The sequence below is a fragment of the Choloepus didactylus genome, chromosome 9 (assembly GCF_015220235.1).
Source record: "Choloepus didactylus isolate mChoDid1 chromosome 9, mChoDid1.pri, whole genome shotgun sequence".
Taxonomy (NCBI): domain Eukaryota; kingdom Metazoa; phylum Chordata; class Mammalia; order Pilosa; family Megalonychidae; genus Choloepus; species Choloepus didactylus.
In genome coordinates, this window is record NC_051315.1 from 117,819,378 (window position 1) to 117,836,278 (window position 16,901).

Below are 16,901 nucleotides of genomic sequence, written 5' to 3' on the forward strand. Positions count from 1 at the left end.
ACAAAGAGAAGCAAAAGGAGTGACGCAAGGAAGAGTGACCCAGGTGGGAGTGAGGCCAATAGAGGGTAGGAGACAGAGAGGACTCTTTGATGGGTGACATTTGAACTGGGTCCTGAATGCTGAATGGTCAATGGAAGCCAGAATGCAGAGACATGAAGACCCTCCAGAGGGGTGTGCAAAGCCAGTTAGAACAGATAGAAGGCTCTGTACCCATGTCCTTTCCAGGGGAAATAGGTCTGGGAGGTGAGGGCCCAGAGATGTCAGGAGCCAGGTCACAAGGACACGACAAAGAGTTGGATTTGATTGCCAAGGCAATGGGACTAGGATGTTCCTCTGTATGAATGAATCAAAGCAGGGCAAGAGAGAATGCAGAAATACCTGTTAAATGGCCACTTCTGAGGATCCAGTTAAAAAAGGATAATGGTGGCTCGGGCCAACAGAGGGAATAAAGAAAGACTTCTAATATCCTGTTTGCAATGTAAGGAAGAATATTGCCTTGGTAAATTACAAAAAAATCTTGCTATTCCTTAACCATATTCATTTTTAATCAACTTGATTTTTCATCCATATTTGGGCACAGGCTAGCTCCTTAAACACAGGGTTGTGCTTTTCTTCTCAGTCTCACTACTCTAGGAAGTGCTGTTCTATATTCAGCACCTCGTGGGTGCTGAATAAATATTGATTAAACAAACCAAGTAATGAATCATGTCTGCTGCAAGTGTGGGTGCTTGGTAACTCAGAAACACAGAAGCTAGCTGGGTTCTCCAATCTGTGGGGCAGAAACTGGACTAACCCCATGTGGAAGGAGGGTGGGGAGTTTGGGCATCCACCCCCTGACATCTTTGCAGTGGCCTGGGATCCAGGTGGTTATTCTACTCCTCCTGGCCAGTGGGTCAGTGGAGACTGTGCACACACATTCCAGAGGATCCTTACCCATCATTGAAGGATGTGCCTGGGAAGTGATACCATTCCCCCTTATACTGCCAGAGAGCAACTCTCCTAAAATGTCAAATAGACCGTGGATGGAGCAGAATCACAGAGGGAATTTAAAGAAGGGTCTTTACCCAGAGGATGAGGGAAGATAGATTAGTGCACTTGTACTCTATGGCAGGGGTCGGAAAACCTTCTCTGTAAAGGGCCAGGTAGTATATCTCTTAGGTTTGGCGGGCCGATATGTCTCTGTTGCAACTATTCAACTCGACCCTTGTTTCAAGAAAGTAGCCAGCGGTAAATGAATGGGCATCACTTTGTTCCAATAAAACTTTATTAATGGATACTGAAATTTGAATTTCATACAATTTTCACATCATTAAATATTCTTTTCTTTTCTTCAACTATTTAAAAATGTAAAAACAATTCTTTGCTCTCAGGCCACCCATGGGTTACACTTTTTTAACCCCCACATGTTAGGGCAGGAAAGAGGGAGAACAATATGTCTGAATATTATTCAAAAACTAGAAATTTTATATAGTAATAATATTCAATGCTGTCTTTATGTTTCTCAGTGGCTTAATGCAAAATAAAATTTAGCTGCTGTTCTAGTTTGCTAATGCTGCGGAATGCAAAACACCAGAGACGGATTGGCTTTTATAAAAAGGGGGTTTATTTGGCTACACAGTTACAGTCTTAAGGCCATACAGTGTCCAAGGTAACACATCAGTAATCGGGTACCTTCACTGGAGGATGGCAAATGGCATCCGGGAAACCTCTGTTAACTGGGAAGGCGCGTGGCTGGCATCTGCTCCAAAGTTCTGGTTTCAAAATGGCTTTCTCCCAGGACGTTCCTCTCTAGCAAGCTTGCTCCTCTTCAAAACGTCACTCACAGCTGCACTCCGTTCAGTCTCTTTGAGTCAGCATGTTTTATATGGCTCCACTGATCAAGGCCCACCCTGAATGGGCGGGGCCATGCCTCCATGGGAACATCTCATCAGAGTCACCACCCACAGCTGGGTGGGGCACATTCCAAGGAAAGCTAATCAGCACCAAAACGTCTGCCTCACAAGACTACATCAAAGATAATGGTGTTTGGGGGACACAGTACATTCAAACTGGCACAGCTGTTTATATTCTAGGACATTTTCTTTTAATAGGGATTAGGTGGCATCAAATATTTCTTGAACATCTACTAAGTGGGAGCTAGTCTCCCAGCTGGCCTCCCAGTTTCCTCTATGCCCTGCAATCTGTGCTCCACACAAAGGCCAGATGATCTTTCAATAGCATACAGCAGGCTGATTGTTCCCCTGCTTGAAACATCCTGGTGACTTCCCACTTGCATTTAGAATGAAATGTAGACGCATCTTCTTGGTCCTTAACTCACTCTCCCCATCTAGCCATACCTATCTGCAATCTCAGAGCCCCCCAGGGCCTTTGCACCTCCTATTCCATCTGCCCAAAACACTCCTTCCCCAGTTTTTAGCATACTGGGCCTCCTTGGGAATTCAGGACTTAGCTGAAATGTCACCTCACCAGAGGTAACGTCCTTGATCAATCAGTTCAAATTCATTCTTCCCTTAGTCAATCTCCCTTAAACAACTGTTGCGGTTTGCTAAAGCTGCTGTTATGCAAAATACCAGAAATGGATTGGCTTTTATAAAGGGGGTTCATTTGGTTACAGGTTTACAGTCCTAAGGCCATAAATGTGTCCAAACTAAGACATCAACAACAGGATTCCTTCACTGAAGAATATCTGATGGCATCCAGAACACCTCTGTCAGCCGGGAAGGCACATGGCTGGTGTCTGCTGGCCCTGGGGTGCATCTCAAAATGGCTTTCTCCAAAATGTCTCTGGGCTTATCTCTCTTAGCCTCTTCAGCTCCTGTGCATCTAACCATCTGGAGGTCCTCTCAGTTTCTCCGGAGCCAACTCTGGGCTAGCATCTCTTAGCTTAGCATCTCCAGACATCCTTTTGTCTGCATCTCTAAGCATCAGCTTTCAAAGGCCTTCTCCAAAATGCATCTCTCAGATGCTCTCCAAAATGTTCCTCTCTTATAGGACTCCAGTGACTCAATTAAGACCAACCCTGAATGAGTGGGGTCAAATCTCCATGGACACATTCAACCAAGAGGTCACACCTTAATCAAAAAATTATAATAACTCTGTCCCCACAAGATTGCATTAAAGAATCTGGCTTTTCTGGGGGGACCTAATATATCCAAACCGGCACAACAACCCTTTATTTTGTTCATAGAACTGATGTTTATTTGAATTATATTAACAAAAATGTTCACTGATTTTCTGCCTGTCTCCTCCCAACATAAAGCAGGCTCAATCAGAATGAGGCTATTTCTTCATAATCACTTCTCTTTCCCCATTCTTCGAATAACACCCAACATAAAGGAAGGAAATACTTAGAGGTGTGAAATAGATTGGCATGTTCAAAAGTGTGCAAGTATTTTACCCCATTTGGCGAAGAGGCTGACTGTGGTGTAGATGGCACAGGGAGACAAGACTGAGGTCTTGAGATTTGGGACTGGAGAAGCAAGCAAGCAAGGACCTGATCCTGGAGGAGTCCCTGGGACATGCTAAGGTGTTTGCACTTCATTTTTAAGGCAACGGGAGCCACACAGGGTTTTAAGCAGCCAGCAGGATAAGAGAGTTTGGTGTACTAGAATGTCTATGTGGAGAAAACAAAGAAGTGTTTGTTATATGGTCTGTTTACCCCACTAAGGATGGCAAAGTTGAAACAATAATCAGAGAGGATCCCTAATTGAAATGAGCATGGAAAGATGTCAAAAGTGAGTTGAAATTCAGTGCAAACGTTATATTCCATCCAGATCCTTCCATTCTCTTCTTGAGCTGGGGGGCCTTAGAGTTAATATTAACACATTTCTGAACGATAGAGGTGGAAGAAAAGCTGCTCCAAGCCTCAAGTTTGTGATGTTTCACAGAACGAAGTTGCAGCTCATCAAGGTTTACCTTTATCCTGAAAATGAGGGTGTGGAATTTAAAAAAATACGGTTCAACTTTGTGCTTGCAGTTCAAGTCCCAGTGGCCTAACCCAACCAAGGAAATGAGGTTTCTACCTCTCTCAAGATATGCCAAACACTAAACTGAGGGCCATTAAAACAAAACAAAACAGAATGACAAAGTACATTTTTTTCATATCTACAAATCTTTCTCCTTTCTTCCACTATTCTGCATACTTGTGTTAGGGGTTGAATATTGTCTCAGACAACGGCATACTCAGGTCTACCCCCTAATCATGTGGGTGTGAACCCATTTGTAAACAGGCTATTTGAAGCCAGAACTGAATGGGGTGGGGTGGGGGTTTAATCAAATATGACCGAAGTCCTTATAAGCAGAGGCAATTTGGACGCAGGATGGGTAGTGGGTACATGATGGAAGGAGACAGATGGCCATTGACGCGGGGGCAGAGATGCACTTATGGATTGCCGGCAAGTCACCGTCAGAATGGTACAGACTTCAGAGACTGCATGCTTCTGCTGACACCTTTGTTTTGGTCTTCTAACCTCTAAAACTGTGAGACAATATATTCCCTCTGTTTAAGCCAACCATCTGTGGTACATTGCTGTAGCAGCCCCTGTAAACTAAGACAACTTGGAACAGAAAAGCATTAATTTCCACACACCTTCTTTTTAATGACTCCATGGAGGAGGGATGGCTGGGGGGGGGGGGTTGTTAACCCTTTAGAAGCCAGATGACAGAATTGCTCCAAAGGTAAGAGAGGGGACTGAAGTTTGAGGCTGTTTGTGGTAGAATTGTAGGCACTGAGACCCCAATTCCACTGGAGAAGCTTTGATGGACAATGGCTGTTTCACACATCACCCTCGAGCTGCCTTTGCACCTGCTTTAAGGTGCTGATGTTTGCAATGTCTGAGACTGTCTTTCTTTTAGGAAAATACAGGAAAGGTTATCAGCCGTCCACTGCATAGTTTAATATTTATAAACAATTTAAAAATGTTTAGGATGACCACAGATAACAGTATTGAATGTCTGGAACATGTGGGTGCTCACCATCCATAACTTGACTGTGTGTGTCTCCAAAATACTTTTCTTTTTTATTCATTCTTTCTGTACCCTCAAGAGTGGTCTATGTGGAAGTGAGCACTCTCCTAAAGTGTACACAGCCAAGGTCACAGATTTCTCCATGAAATGGGCTTGTCTACCTTTCTTTTCCCCTCAAGACTCAACATCTACTTATTAAAAGACAACCGAGAAAAAAAAAAAAAAAAGACAACTGAGATTAATGATTTTGAAGATTCACATCTTTTCTACCAATAGGATTCCCACATTTAGGATTGGTGGGTTCTAGTTGTTTACAAGCTTTCAGTTAGAAATGGCTTCAGGAAGAAAGAGCTCTGTGATCCCAGGTAAGGTGTAGGTTAGAAATCAGAATACTGCCAGGGACATGAGTACCAGCCAGGACCGGGAAGCACCCTATGCCACTCCCATCCCAAGTGCTCACTGAGTCAATGAGCCCCCAATCCCGCCAATGTTCAAGGCCCTCGGGTACTTTCTATTGCCAGCTGTGAGCAGTAACATAAAAGAGTGGTGCAAAGGAAGAAGGCTGAGAGCCTGAATCTACAAGGGAAGACAGCAACCCAATCTGGGCGCATCTTCTCACATCCTGTGGGACCCTTTTGGATGGAGATGGCTTGAGAAGCAAACACACTTACTGAAAAGTCATCACTTGGGAAGAACAGGAGGTCTCGAAGTGGATCATTCCAATAGACCTTCTCAAGTTCTTCAATGACAGCCTCATAATCCAAAGGCTCGAGAAGCCTAGGCTTTTCTTGCTGCAGAAAAAGAAAATATAATATTAACCACTCACACATAAGTCTCGCTTCTTCTCAATGTCAGGGTGGATTTTCATGTCTTAGTGTCGCCGAGGCTAGGACATTGCATGATCCTTCCAGAGGAGTTTACAGAGACTCGAAGTGTTTAAAACAAAGTCATAAAACTATCATTTCCAGATCTTAAAAAACATGAGAAGACCCTGAAATACCTGACATCCCCATCATTAAGTGAAGCTGTTTGCTCCGATTCCCCAAGGCTCATGATATCTGACCCTATCATATTCATAGAAGAGCTGCTAACGTAAACTTTATCTTTGTCAAAACGAAGAAAGGCCTTCTGCTTACTTGCTATAACATTATGAGGACCATCATTATTTTTGCTGAGATAGATACTTCCTTCAGTTCTACTGGGGTCAGTTTCTAAATATTGGCACTCTCCTAGCAATCAAAGTACAACAGGCTGTCTCAGTTGTCACTGAAGCATGTATCTTGTGTTGGGATTAATTGCTTGGCTCTTAGCCTCTGTGCTGCTAGAGAAAGAAGCTGGGCAATTCTCTAATGGAATTGAACAACACACGATTAACGACTGAAGATGGTAAAAGTCAAGAAGAGCACGAAAAAAACAGTCTCAGCTAACACACTGCATAAAAGCCCTGATGTCAAGTGAAAAGACATCCTTCTCAAGGAAGTCAGCCATAGTAATGCCAATCGGTAAAGGAGTGACTTTCATTCTAGTGATGTTGTGTTTGTTCCAAACTGGACAGAACCCATTGTTGAGAAAAAATGGATAAAAACATTACAAAACATACAACTGAGGCCACATTGTGAGTCTCTGAACCCTTTGATGAAGGAGTAATGCAATCTAAATGAAATGATAGCTCGCTTATTTAATTTTGGGCTCCTGGGAGCTTGGGCAGGGACCATAAAATTTGGACACTAAAGTGATCTCTCAAGTGGAAAAAATACTGTGTTTTATTTTCACATCAGTGAGAGCAGCAGACATGTCCCCAAGAATGTCCCGCTTCTTGTCACTCCTGCCTACTCTGCAAAGCTTCAATTTCTAGGCCTTCCCTGGAAAATCTCTGCCGGGAAAACCCCAGCAACTTTCATCAATGTTTTAATAATTGTTAATGGTCTCCTCAAAGTAGCAGTCAATGTTTGTTTTGGTGATTTTACAAATACAAAAAATAAATCAGAATAAAATATGAACAAAATAGGACAAGAACAAGGATCTCCATAGAGTGTCTGTGTTTTTTTAAAGCTCATTTTACAAATGCTTAAGTAAACTGAGCACAAAGTAAGGTGAATATTCTCTCTGGAAAGGTCCTTTTGAGGTAGGGTTGCTAGATTTAGCAACTAAAAATACAGTACTCGGTGCAATATTTAGGACACACTTATACTAAAAAGTTATTTGTTGTTTATCTGAAATTCAAATTTAATTGAGAGTTTTGTATTTTATCTGGCTAACCTACTGCAAGGTCATTTGGACCAGTTTATTTCACAGCTAAGGAAACGGAGGCAGCAAAGAACAAATTTACTTGCCCAACACAAACTATTTAGCGAAAGAGCTGCGAAATGCTCAAAATGCACCATGGCATGACTCAGATAATTAAAAACAAACAAAACTATCTTTCTAGGAGCACTGCCTTTTGATATTATTCCAAGACTTAATTAAGTTTCACTTCCCTAATTCCCAGGCAAAGGATCCATTCCAGGGATCACAAATTGATGCTCAAGAGGCAAATGTAGGCTCCAGATGTCTCTGTTTGGATAGGACATTTATTTATTTTATTTTTAATTGGAGTTGACTGTCTTTAAGTAGTGGATGTCACTCTGGTTTGAGTTACAGGCCTCATACTCTGCTTATTACCTCATATCCTGGAAAGCACACATTTATATTAACAACCTGCCCTAGAGCCCACAAATCTGAAACCCCTGGTTTATTTCGGAACTTCTTTCTAATATTGCGAGTTTATGTATAAGACATGTAGCAAATAAAACAAAAGGGACAGTAAAAGCCTGTCAGGATGCTCTTATCTCTCGCATGGATTAGTTGTTCATGCCCCTTTCCCTCAGTAAGTCTCTTTGCCTTGAAGTACAGGATACCCTTTAGTAGTCATAGCAACAACCCATGACGTCTCTACTAACACTTTACCCTCCCCTCCCTTTCCTCACACCGACATGAGTTTGTGTACGAAAGTGTGGCTTCAGTGCATGTTGCAATTTATAGGTTTAAAGGCAAATTGACATAAGGATGTTGTAAGGATGTAAATGTTGTAAGGACATAGATGTTGGTCCTCACCATCCTTTTAATTTTATCTCCCATTAGTCCCAAACTTGATCATCAATCAACAAGCAGGGGATAAGAAGACCTCAAAGACATTTTACCAGGGTCCCGACTCCACATAAAATTAATCACACCTAAATTACAGGCAAATCAGAGCCAACAAATCACAGGTTATTTAAAGGACAAAAGAGAAACTAAATCTTAAACTCTCCTTGATATACCCAATAAATGGCATAAACAGCAAAGAGCTGTTGGAAGGCATATCTTCATGAATTCATTCTAGGCTATGATAGATTAGCAAATAAACGAATGACTCTTATTAGGCCTTTCCCAATTAAAATGTTGCATGGAGGTCATCTTGACATGGGGCTACAAAACCTAGCAGATCTGCTTTATAGAATTTATTGAGTTTTGTCATTGGAGGACATCTTAGTAAAGTTCTATCTTTGCAAGGAATTTATTAGGATGTCACATTCAAGCTATTCAATGTTTCATAATTTATGAAATTTATAAGGATATGAAGGTTAAAAATAAAAATACCATAGGACCTAGAGACCGGGAATTGGCTAAGTTTGCCACTGATGTTTTTTGCAGGTGTCATGATGAGAACCTAGATTACACTTTTCTCTCTAGAGCAAGGGAGCTGTCTGCTCAGTTTCGGTCAAAGCAGCAGATGTACTCAAAGAGGGTGGGATCAGTTAATTCCCCACTACTGCTCCTTGCAGAGCTGCTGAGTGAGCCTGGGAAGTGAGCAGCATTGATTTACAACTTTAACAACGGTTGGGTTGTCCCTCCTGAATTTAATGTGCCTGTTTCTTTTGGAAATGCACCAACTGGGATAAAGCATGTGCCAAGCTTACCCTGAATTGGATTGGATTTTTTATAGTGCTTTTTACTCTTAGTCTTTCTCAGATGAGTAATGAATTTTATTAGCTATTCTAAAATCACTCCATGCATGGGAAAAGGCAGCCCCCAGTACCTGTTATTATTCAGCAGAGCTGGTGTTGCACCACAGTGGTGACAGGCCCTGTTCTCTTTATACAGTATTAAGAGATTTGTTTGATCTAGTTCCCCAAATCCATAGCTCTCCTCCAATTCAATTTCACAGCAGAAAGGGCTCCTAACACACAAAAAACAAATGCTTTCTCCTCCTTTATTATTCTACAACTTTTCATGGAAGGCCAACACACTTTGCATGGCCTAGAGTGGTGAACCTGCCATCTTGGTAACAGCCAAGAGGCATTTAATTGAGTTGAGACAAGCAGACTGTCCACACCCTAATTAAAGATTCAAATTTCAAGAACACAGTGTTTCACTACATAATATTGAATTATTTCATAAATACAAAACAAAATCAAATGGGTAAAGAAATGATACTAAAGACATAAGCATTTGAGGTATGTAACACTGACAAAATTAAATGAGTTAAATTACCAACCTAGATTTTTCCCCAGAATAGAAGTACTGTCTAACTCTGAAAAAACCTAGACTATCCAGCTTTGTCTGAGAGAGTCCAAAGTGCAAGGGACAGTGTGATATAGGTTTCCCATGTTAAGATTCACTAGGAGAGAGTCATGCACTCTAGGGCCAGAATCCCTGGGGTTCAAGTTCTGGTGTTGATACTTATGGGCTATGGAGCTTTGCACATGTTAATTAAAATATTTGTGCCTTAGTTTCCCTATTTGTAAAATGGTTATCTTAGTAGGACCCACCCCATAGGATTAAATGATATTTAATATTTGTAAAGCCCTTAGAACAGTAGCGCACGTACTTATTACATAAGTGCTAAATAGATAAAGGCTGTGGGTTTTTGATTTTCCCTCATCATGGATTTAAACTGCCTATATTGTAAACTCAATGTGTACCCAGAGTAAATAGTAGGTTTCAATAAATATTTGTTGAATAAGTAAGTTTATGGCTTTTCACCCAGGAATCCCTTGTCTGGGAATCTATCATCAAGAACAAGCAGACATATAATCCCAGATTTACAAAGATGTCTTTGCAGCATTGCCCCTGTAAACAAAATGGAACACACATATTTACCTTAACCCAAGAGGGCAATGAAAAGCAGGCAAGCTGGTAGAGATTATGTATGATATATGAAGAGACCAGAGTTGCTGTTCAAGAAACAGGTCTATATGTTTCCAGAGAACTATGTGTCATGGGGAGAGGCTTAATGTTGTAATGGGCTTTTGGAAGGACCTTGAAAATAGGATAGGGGTTGGAGTAGATCAGTGGATAATTATGCAGTACATGCTATGATTTCTTGCTATAACTCCATTCTTCAGTAGTATTAAATAACTCACATTTCGAATACAATTGGCTTTCTTGTAGAAAACAAGAGGAGGCTGGGAACCTTGACCAAGATGACAAGACTTGCTAAAAAATGAACAAAGGGCACCATCTCAAAAAGAAAGAAGGTCAGATTCATTTTGGTGACAGTTCTAGATGCACACATATTATGAAATTAGATTTTAAATCCAGAATACCCAAATCTCTAAGGGGTGATAGGACCTGAAGAGCAAGACCAGCTAAAAATGGGAAGACAACAAACCCTCAAGGTTAAAGAATGATTAGGAAATTCAGCATATTCATCGTAGGAAACATTACACATGCCTATTAAAAATGGTTTTGAAGTTTCTAACAAGTAAAATAGCTTATGTATTAATGTTAAATAAAAAGTGTGGCTAAACATTGCATATCCAGAGTAACTGCACACGATTTTAAAAAGGGAAAGAAAAAAACATATTTCTAATCAGGTTTGGTATGTATCTGATGTATTTGGTTGGTGGGACTATGACATATAGGGTTTTGTTGTTTTGACTTTTCTGTACAGTCCAAATTTTCTATAATAAACATGTATTGCTTTAATAATGGCAAAAGAATGAACTTGGTCTTTTAAAACTTTCATGTCTCCATGGAAACACTGGGGAGTTATTTGATTTTAAAATTGTTTACTCTTTGAAAATTCCCCAGAGAAGGAGCCTAAGAAAATCACAATGGGGACTTCACATAGAAGTTCAACCACTAACAGCTTCAAATAATTGTTAAAAGACACACAAAACATTGGGGAAAGAAGACCAGGGAAAATAATTACAGATTATGTATGTGGTTCTAGAAGCCAATGTCAGCAAAAAAGGGAAGCACAATTAGCAATTCATTAACTAGGGTATTTTTAGCTCTGTAGGGAACCACAAACATCTGGTAAATTACTTAAGCACCTGTGTGCATTGATCACTATCATGTAGGATTAGAAATTGGAATATCTAATTGGAAGTTCAGGGTCTTTACCTATCAGCTATGTAATGTGGACAAGTCAATGAAATTTTCTGAGGCTTAGCTGATGTTAAAATAAATGGATAAAAGGACAATTTCCTGCTACCAACAGGATAGCCATAAATATCAAGGAGATAAAGTATGTGAACGTGTTGTCATACAAATATAGATTTATCTTTATTTAAAAATGATTGAAAATTACCCAATTTTCCTGCCAAATATACCAAAGCCAAGTCTAATCAATCAACCAATCAAACCAACTATACTAAATTCCTCATTGTACTAAATTCCTGATGCGCCAGGATTTGGGTTAAATGCTTTTATTAACTTACATTTATCATCCAAAATTCCTTTTAAAGAAACACACTAGTGATTTGCCTCTTTGGGAGGCAAAAGGGGTAATAATATAAGCAAAGGTATAGAAATAAAAGTAGAGCAGCTTCTCTTTCCAGTATCTCCTGAATCAAGTTAGTCTCCTCTAGCTACCAACAGAAAAATCGCAATCTACCTGATTACGCATCTCAGCAAATGAAAGGGATTTTGAAATTCTACCTTTTCTTTGAGAAACAACATAGACAATATTGTCACGTATTTATATTTCCAGATCAAAAGAAAACAAATAGTTGTAGATATTAATTTAGGATTAGTAAGGGATTAAATTTAATAGCTTTGCAAACAGAAATATTTACAAAAGAACAATCCAAGTTGTAAATACTCAGAACTTGTTTTTTTTAGCTCTCAGCTACAGGCATGCAAGCAAGGCAAGCTTGTCAGAGCTGGGGAGTTAGAGTCACTGAAGACTAACTGGGAACAAGGATTGATGGGATGAGGGAGAAGAATTTCTATAGCAAATCCCTTGTGATTGGGGGTCGCATACTTGGGTTTTAAATTTTAAGTGTGATTTAAGAGCCAGGTCTTGGTTTACTCATTAGAATCATTCGAATATTAGAATCTAATCGCTCTAGTTTTGTCGATCTGAACTAGCTGCTCTTGGTTCTCCTTTTCAGAAAAGCTGATCTTTTCAAGAAACCCTTACTATGAAAAGAGTTTTTTACCCCCATCCTTTGAGAAGTTTTATATTCTTTCTGTGAAACACAGTGCATCCTGCAATGCTAACTGGGACTTCCTCAATCACCCCTTGTTGTTTCTAGATATCTTTATTCTAATTCAAATATTCATAACAGAATTAATCCTATATCTCAATGCCTTCCTCAGCTTACAAAATTATTCTTCATGGTTTCTGACACAGAAAAACAAACAAAAATAGATATTTACTTTAGGACCAATAGAGCAGGCTCTACTGAAGCATCACATGTCTATTTTCTTAGCACGCAGATAAGCAAACAGCTAACAGTGATGATCCATGGGGTTTTTGGAGAGACCCTAAAAAGAATTCCAGTCTCCAAAACAAATTAAAAACAACACAGCTGTTAACTAGTTTCTGCATTATCAAGATAACTGATTAAGTTTCTTAGAAGAAATACAAATTTAAATGACACATGGATCCTTATGACCTTAACTTAATCCAGGACTGTTTGGCTTTAATGCAATTGGCATGGAGCCAACTTCCACACTCTTTGTGTTTAAAACAAATGAGAAGATGGGAGGGAGATCATGCAGCTGGGATCCACTGCCACAGCTGTCAGCCTGTCGTTGAATGACAAATTCAATTCACCCTTTCATCAGCAGAAGTCCCACTGGACAACCTCTCAACTGTTTGAGCTACAGAAAGCAAGACTAACTTTCTGTACCAAAAAGGAAATGATTAAATAAGAATAAGCCATATTATGCTGACCCTTTAACCTTCTCTCTGTCTTCAACTACACAGTTTCATGAGAATGGAAAAACACTCGCTGGATCAAAGTTAGGAACTGTACAGCTGGACAAGCTCAGATTAAACTGAGTTTGAAAATGGTTCGCTTGGTAACAAAGACGGACATAGTTGTCAGACGACATCAACCAGTGGTAACTCTTTAAATTTCTTAGCCCATTTTGGGGAAATAAAGCAGGTTAAACTTGATAAACTATTTTTGCAAATAATCATCATATTCAACTCAAACATTAGAGTTACAAAAAAATCAGAATATTATATTCTGTTAACCCTTAATTTCATTAGTAAAATGAAGGACACAAATGATATTGATAGACTTTATGATGTAAGGTATGCTCTCCAACTGAATTCAGACCTCAACCATCTTATTTTCTTTTTTAGGAAATTCAGAATCTGACCATATATCTCCTATGAGGACTTAAAAAAATCATATATTTTTGTATAGCAAATGAAAAAGCCATAAAAGTAGCTACTTTGGAAATAATACAGTACCGGTACTTGTAAAGAAACAGAAGTATCCAAGAAGTTCTAAATGAAAATGAATCACATCTCATTCAGTTTTTCAGCAACACTTGAAAGATAATAAATATGATTAAAAATACTGTGCTGGTTTGAATGTATTATGTCCCCCAGAAAAAGCCATATTCTTTGATGCAGTCTTGTGGGGCAGACGTTTTGGTGCTGATTAGATTTGCATGGAAATGCACCCCACCCAACTGTAGGTGATAACTCTGATGAGATATTTCCATGGAAGTGTGGCCCCACCCATTCAGGGTGGGCCTTGATCAGTGGAGCCATATAAATGAGCTGATGGGCAGAGGGAACTCAGTGCAGCTGTGAGTGACATTTTGAAGAGGAGCTACAGCCAAGAGGGACGCTTTGAAGAAAGCACAGGAGCTGCAGATGAGAGACATTTGAAGACGGCTGTTGGAAGCAGACCCTTGCTCCGGAGAAGCTGAGAGAGGACAAATACCCCAAGTGCAACTAAGAGTGACATTTTTGAGGAACTGCAGCCTAGAGAGGAACGTCCTCGGAGAAAGCCATTTTGAAACCAGAACTTTGGACCAGACGCCAGCCACATGCCTTCCCAGCTAACAGAGGTTTTCCGGACACCATTGGCCATCCTCCGTTGAAGGTACCCGATTGCTGATGTGTTACCTTGGATACTTTATGGCCTTAAGACTGCAACTGTGTAACCAAATAAACCCCTTTTATAAAAGCCTATCCATTTCTAGTGTTTTGCATTCTGGCAGCATTAGCAAACTAGAACAAATACATTACTACCCAATTACAAGTCTGCCTGACACCAGGGGAATTAATGCCTTAAGAGCAAACTGCTGGGAATTTTAGGTTAATTTATGAGTCTGTGATGAAAAGCTGCTACCACATCTTAACTTCTGATACTATTCTGGTGCTTTAACAGTCACACAAATGAACTTTCACTCACAGGTCAAGTGCAGTTTGTGTACATCCATGCACACACACACACACACACACACACACATATACTACTGAATGCAAACAGTTCTGTGAACAATACGCATCCTATATTTTCAGTAAATCTTCCTCTGCTCATTCTTTTATTTCCTTTCTTGTCATGAGTTACTTGAAATTGGACATTTATTGGTTTTTTTGGTTTCCACCCCACTTTCTTATAGCATTGGCACTTTAATTTTCCATTTGAGGACTTACTTCTCCCCACAATCCCCATAAGAAGCAGTGTCTGTGGGGGGGGCTGTTGAGAGTCTTTTTTTCCTATGGCTAAGGATATGTGACCCCAGGAAGACCCATTCAACTCTTCCACCCAGAACTCAGAATCTTGAGTAGAGCAATGCAAAAATCAAGAAAAGGATGGGAATTTGTTCATTTCCAGGCTGCACTCTCATAAAACTGCCCATTAGTGCCACCCACCAAGACCACCCCAGCTTCCTGCTGCCCCGAGTTGCTCTAATTCCATTCTTGGACATTTTCTGAGCCATTCTCATCATCCTTCCTTCTGCCTATTTCTCTGGACTGTGCTTGTTTGCTGGAGTAGGTTTCTTCTACTTGCAACTAAAGCACTCTACTGCAATGCAATACAAAGAGTAGCACATATAATCAGGAACTATTATTTCCTCAAATTATGTTTGTTTGGATTTGAATGGTCTTAAAAGAGCACCTTAGGTTTGAGAAACTCATATATCACTAATGCATTCCAACATCATCTCAATGTTAAAAGTTCAACAGGCACCATGCATCTTGGGAATTTCTTGGTTTTCCAAGGTGATACACTCAGTATAGTCCTGATCTCCAATTTTCCATGAACCCTAACTCATTCAACTCATCAATGTCTTATGACACCAGAGCAACTGGAAGTCAGTAAGTGAATTTATGTCTGCCTTTGCCTTTTAGTACTGACAATATCACATACTACAATTTTTCTCCCCATAAGTGGTGTCTGGTTGTTTTGGAAGTGCTGACAGATCCTTATAGTATCTGATAGATCAGGCATCTGTATGCCATTGCTAGTCCCAGATCATCTTCCTTCAATCTGCCATTTTCATCTTCAGAGTCAAAATGCTATATTTGTTATACTGAAACTAACTGATATATGTTTGCTAGTAGATATATCACAGTAACACCAAATAATTTATTACTAATAATAGCAAAAAGCCCTACCATTTTTAATAATTTATCTCATAAATGCTAATAGTTATTATTTTTCTACTACTAATATCATGACTAAATGGCAAAGACCATGATAAGCATTTAATATCTTCTCTCACTGAATGAATACCCACATCAACCCTAGAAGAGATTGTCATTGCTTTACAGATGAGAAAACTTGTGCTCTGAGAACTTAAGCAACTAGCTCAAGATTACAAGCAAGCTGATGGAAGAACTGAGATTTTAACCCAGCTCAATCAGGAGCTAATGACCCACTCCAGTTAACTGGCAAAGAAGATGGCATCGCAGGAATAGAAAACAGGATGTTTCTCTCTCCTCTTTTCTGTTGGGAAGATTCTGGAATAGAATCTGCCTTTATGGGCTTCTGCAGTGAAGGGCTTTGGAAAGGAACGGGCTACCGTGAGGTCACTGGGCATTTCAAAGAAGGAAGTGGTGGTCACTGGGCATTTCAAAGAAGGAAGTGGTGGGGACAGAGACAAACTATTCATAACATATTCATAACAGTGTAAGGAAGATAAAGAAAAGGAAATTAAAAAGTAGATTAAGGTACCATATGATGAATGGTAGATAATGTTTGCATCAAAAACCACAATGGAAATGGGCCACCGACAGAGGGAATCTTTAAAAACGTTTTGAATTGCCTCCATCTGGGAAATAAAAAGAGTTGTTGGGGGCACAGCCTTACTTCCTGTCCACTTGGTACTCTCAGCTCTAATAAATGGACCACCTCCTGCCCGGACAGTTGTCAAGTGTACGGTCACTGAATTAAGCCCTGCCCGGTTTGGCAGACTTGTCAGCCCTCCTCCACCTTGCTTCTCTCCTGAGGAGTCAGCCCTGAGGAAAGTAAGGTCATTCTTGGTTAAGTTACTGGTACCTCTCCAAAGTTCATTATGAAAGTGTCTTTTCTGCAGCAACCTCGTACCTGAGCTAGCCACTCCACTGCTGCAGCCCATGCCCAGAATCTTCTCATCTGTATTCGCTTAGATTCTCAGGCCGGTGGACGTTTCAATTTCTACATCTCCATTTTGGTGGTGTGGATTGAATTCAGAACTTCTGGGTGATCCTGCTTCTTTGCTTTCTTCAA

At 40.1% G+C, this 16,901-nt stretch overlaps 1 protein-coding gene across 10 annotated transcripts in view; it reads right to left on the bottom strand.

Moving 5' to 3' along the window:
- The window catches only part of DOCK10 (dedicator of cytokinesis 10), a 206,410-nt gene that overhangs the window by 137,993 nt on the left and 51,516 nt on the right, over nt 1-16,901 (bottom strand). For all 10 annotated transcript variants that reach the window (XM_037849753.1, XM_037849757.1, XM_037849756.1 and 7 more), the window contains exon 2: nt 5,637-5,756. In XM_037849753.1, coding sequence (XP_037705681.1) covers nt 5,637-5,756 — 120 coding nt within the window. The remainder of the gene's footprint in view (nt 1-5,636; nt 5,757-16,901) is intronic.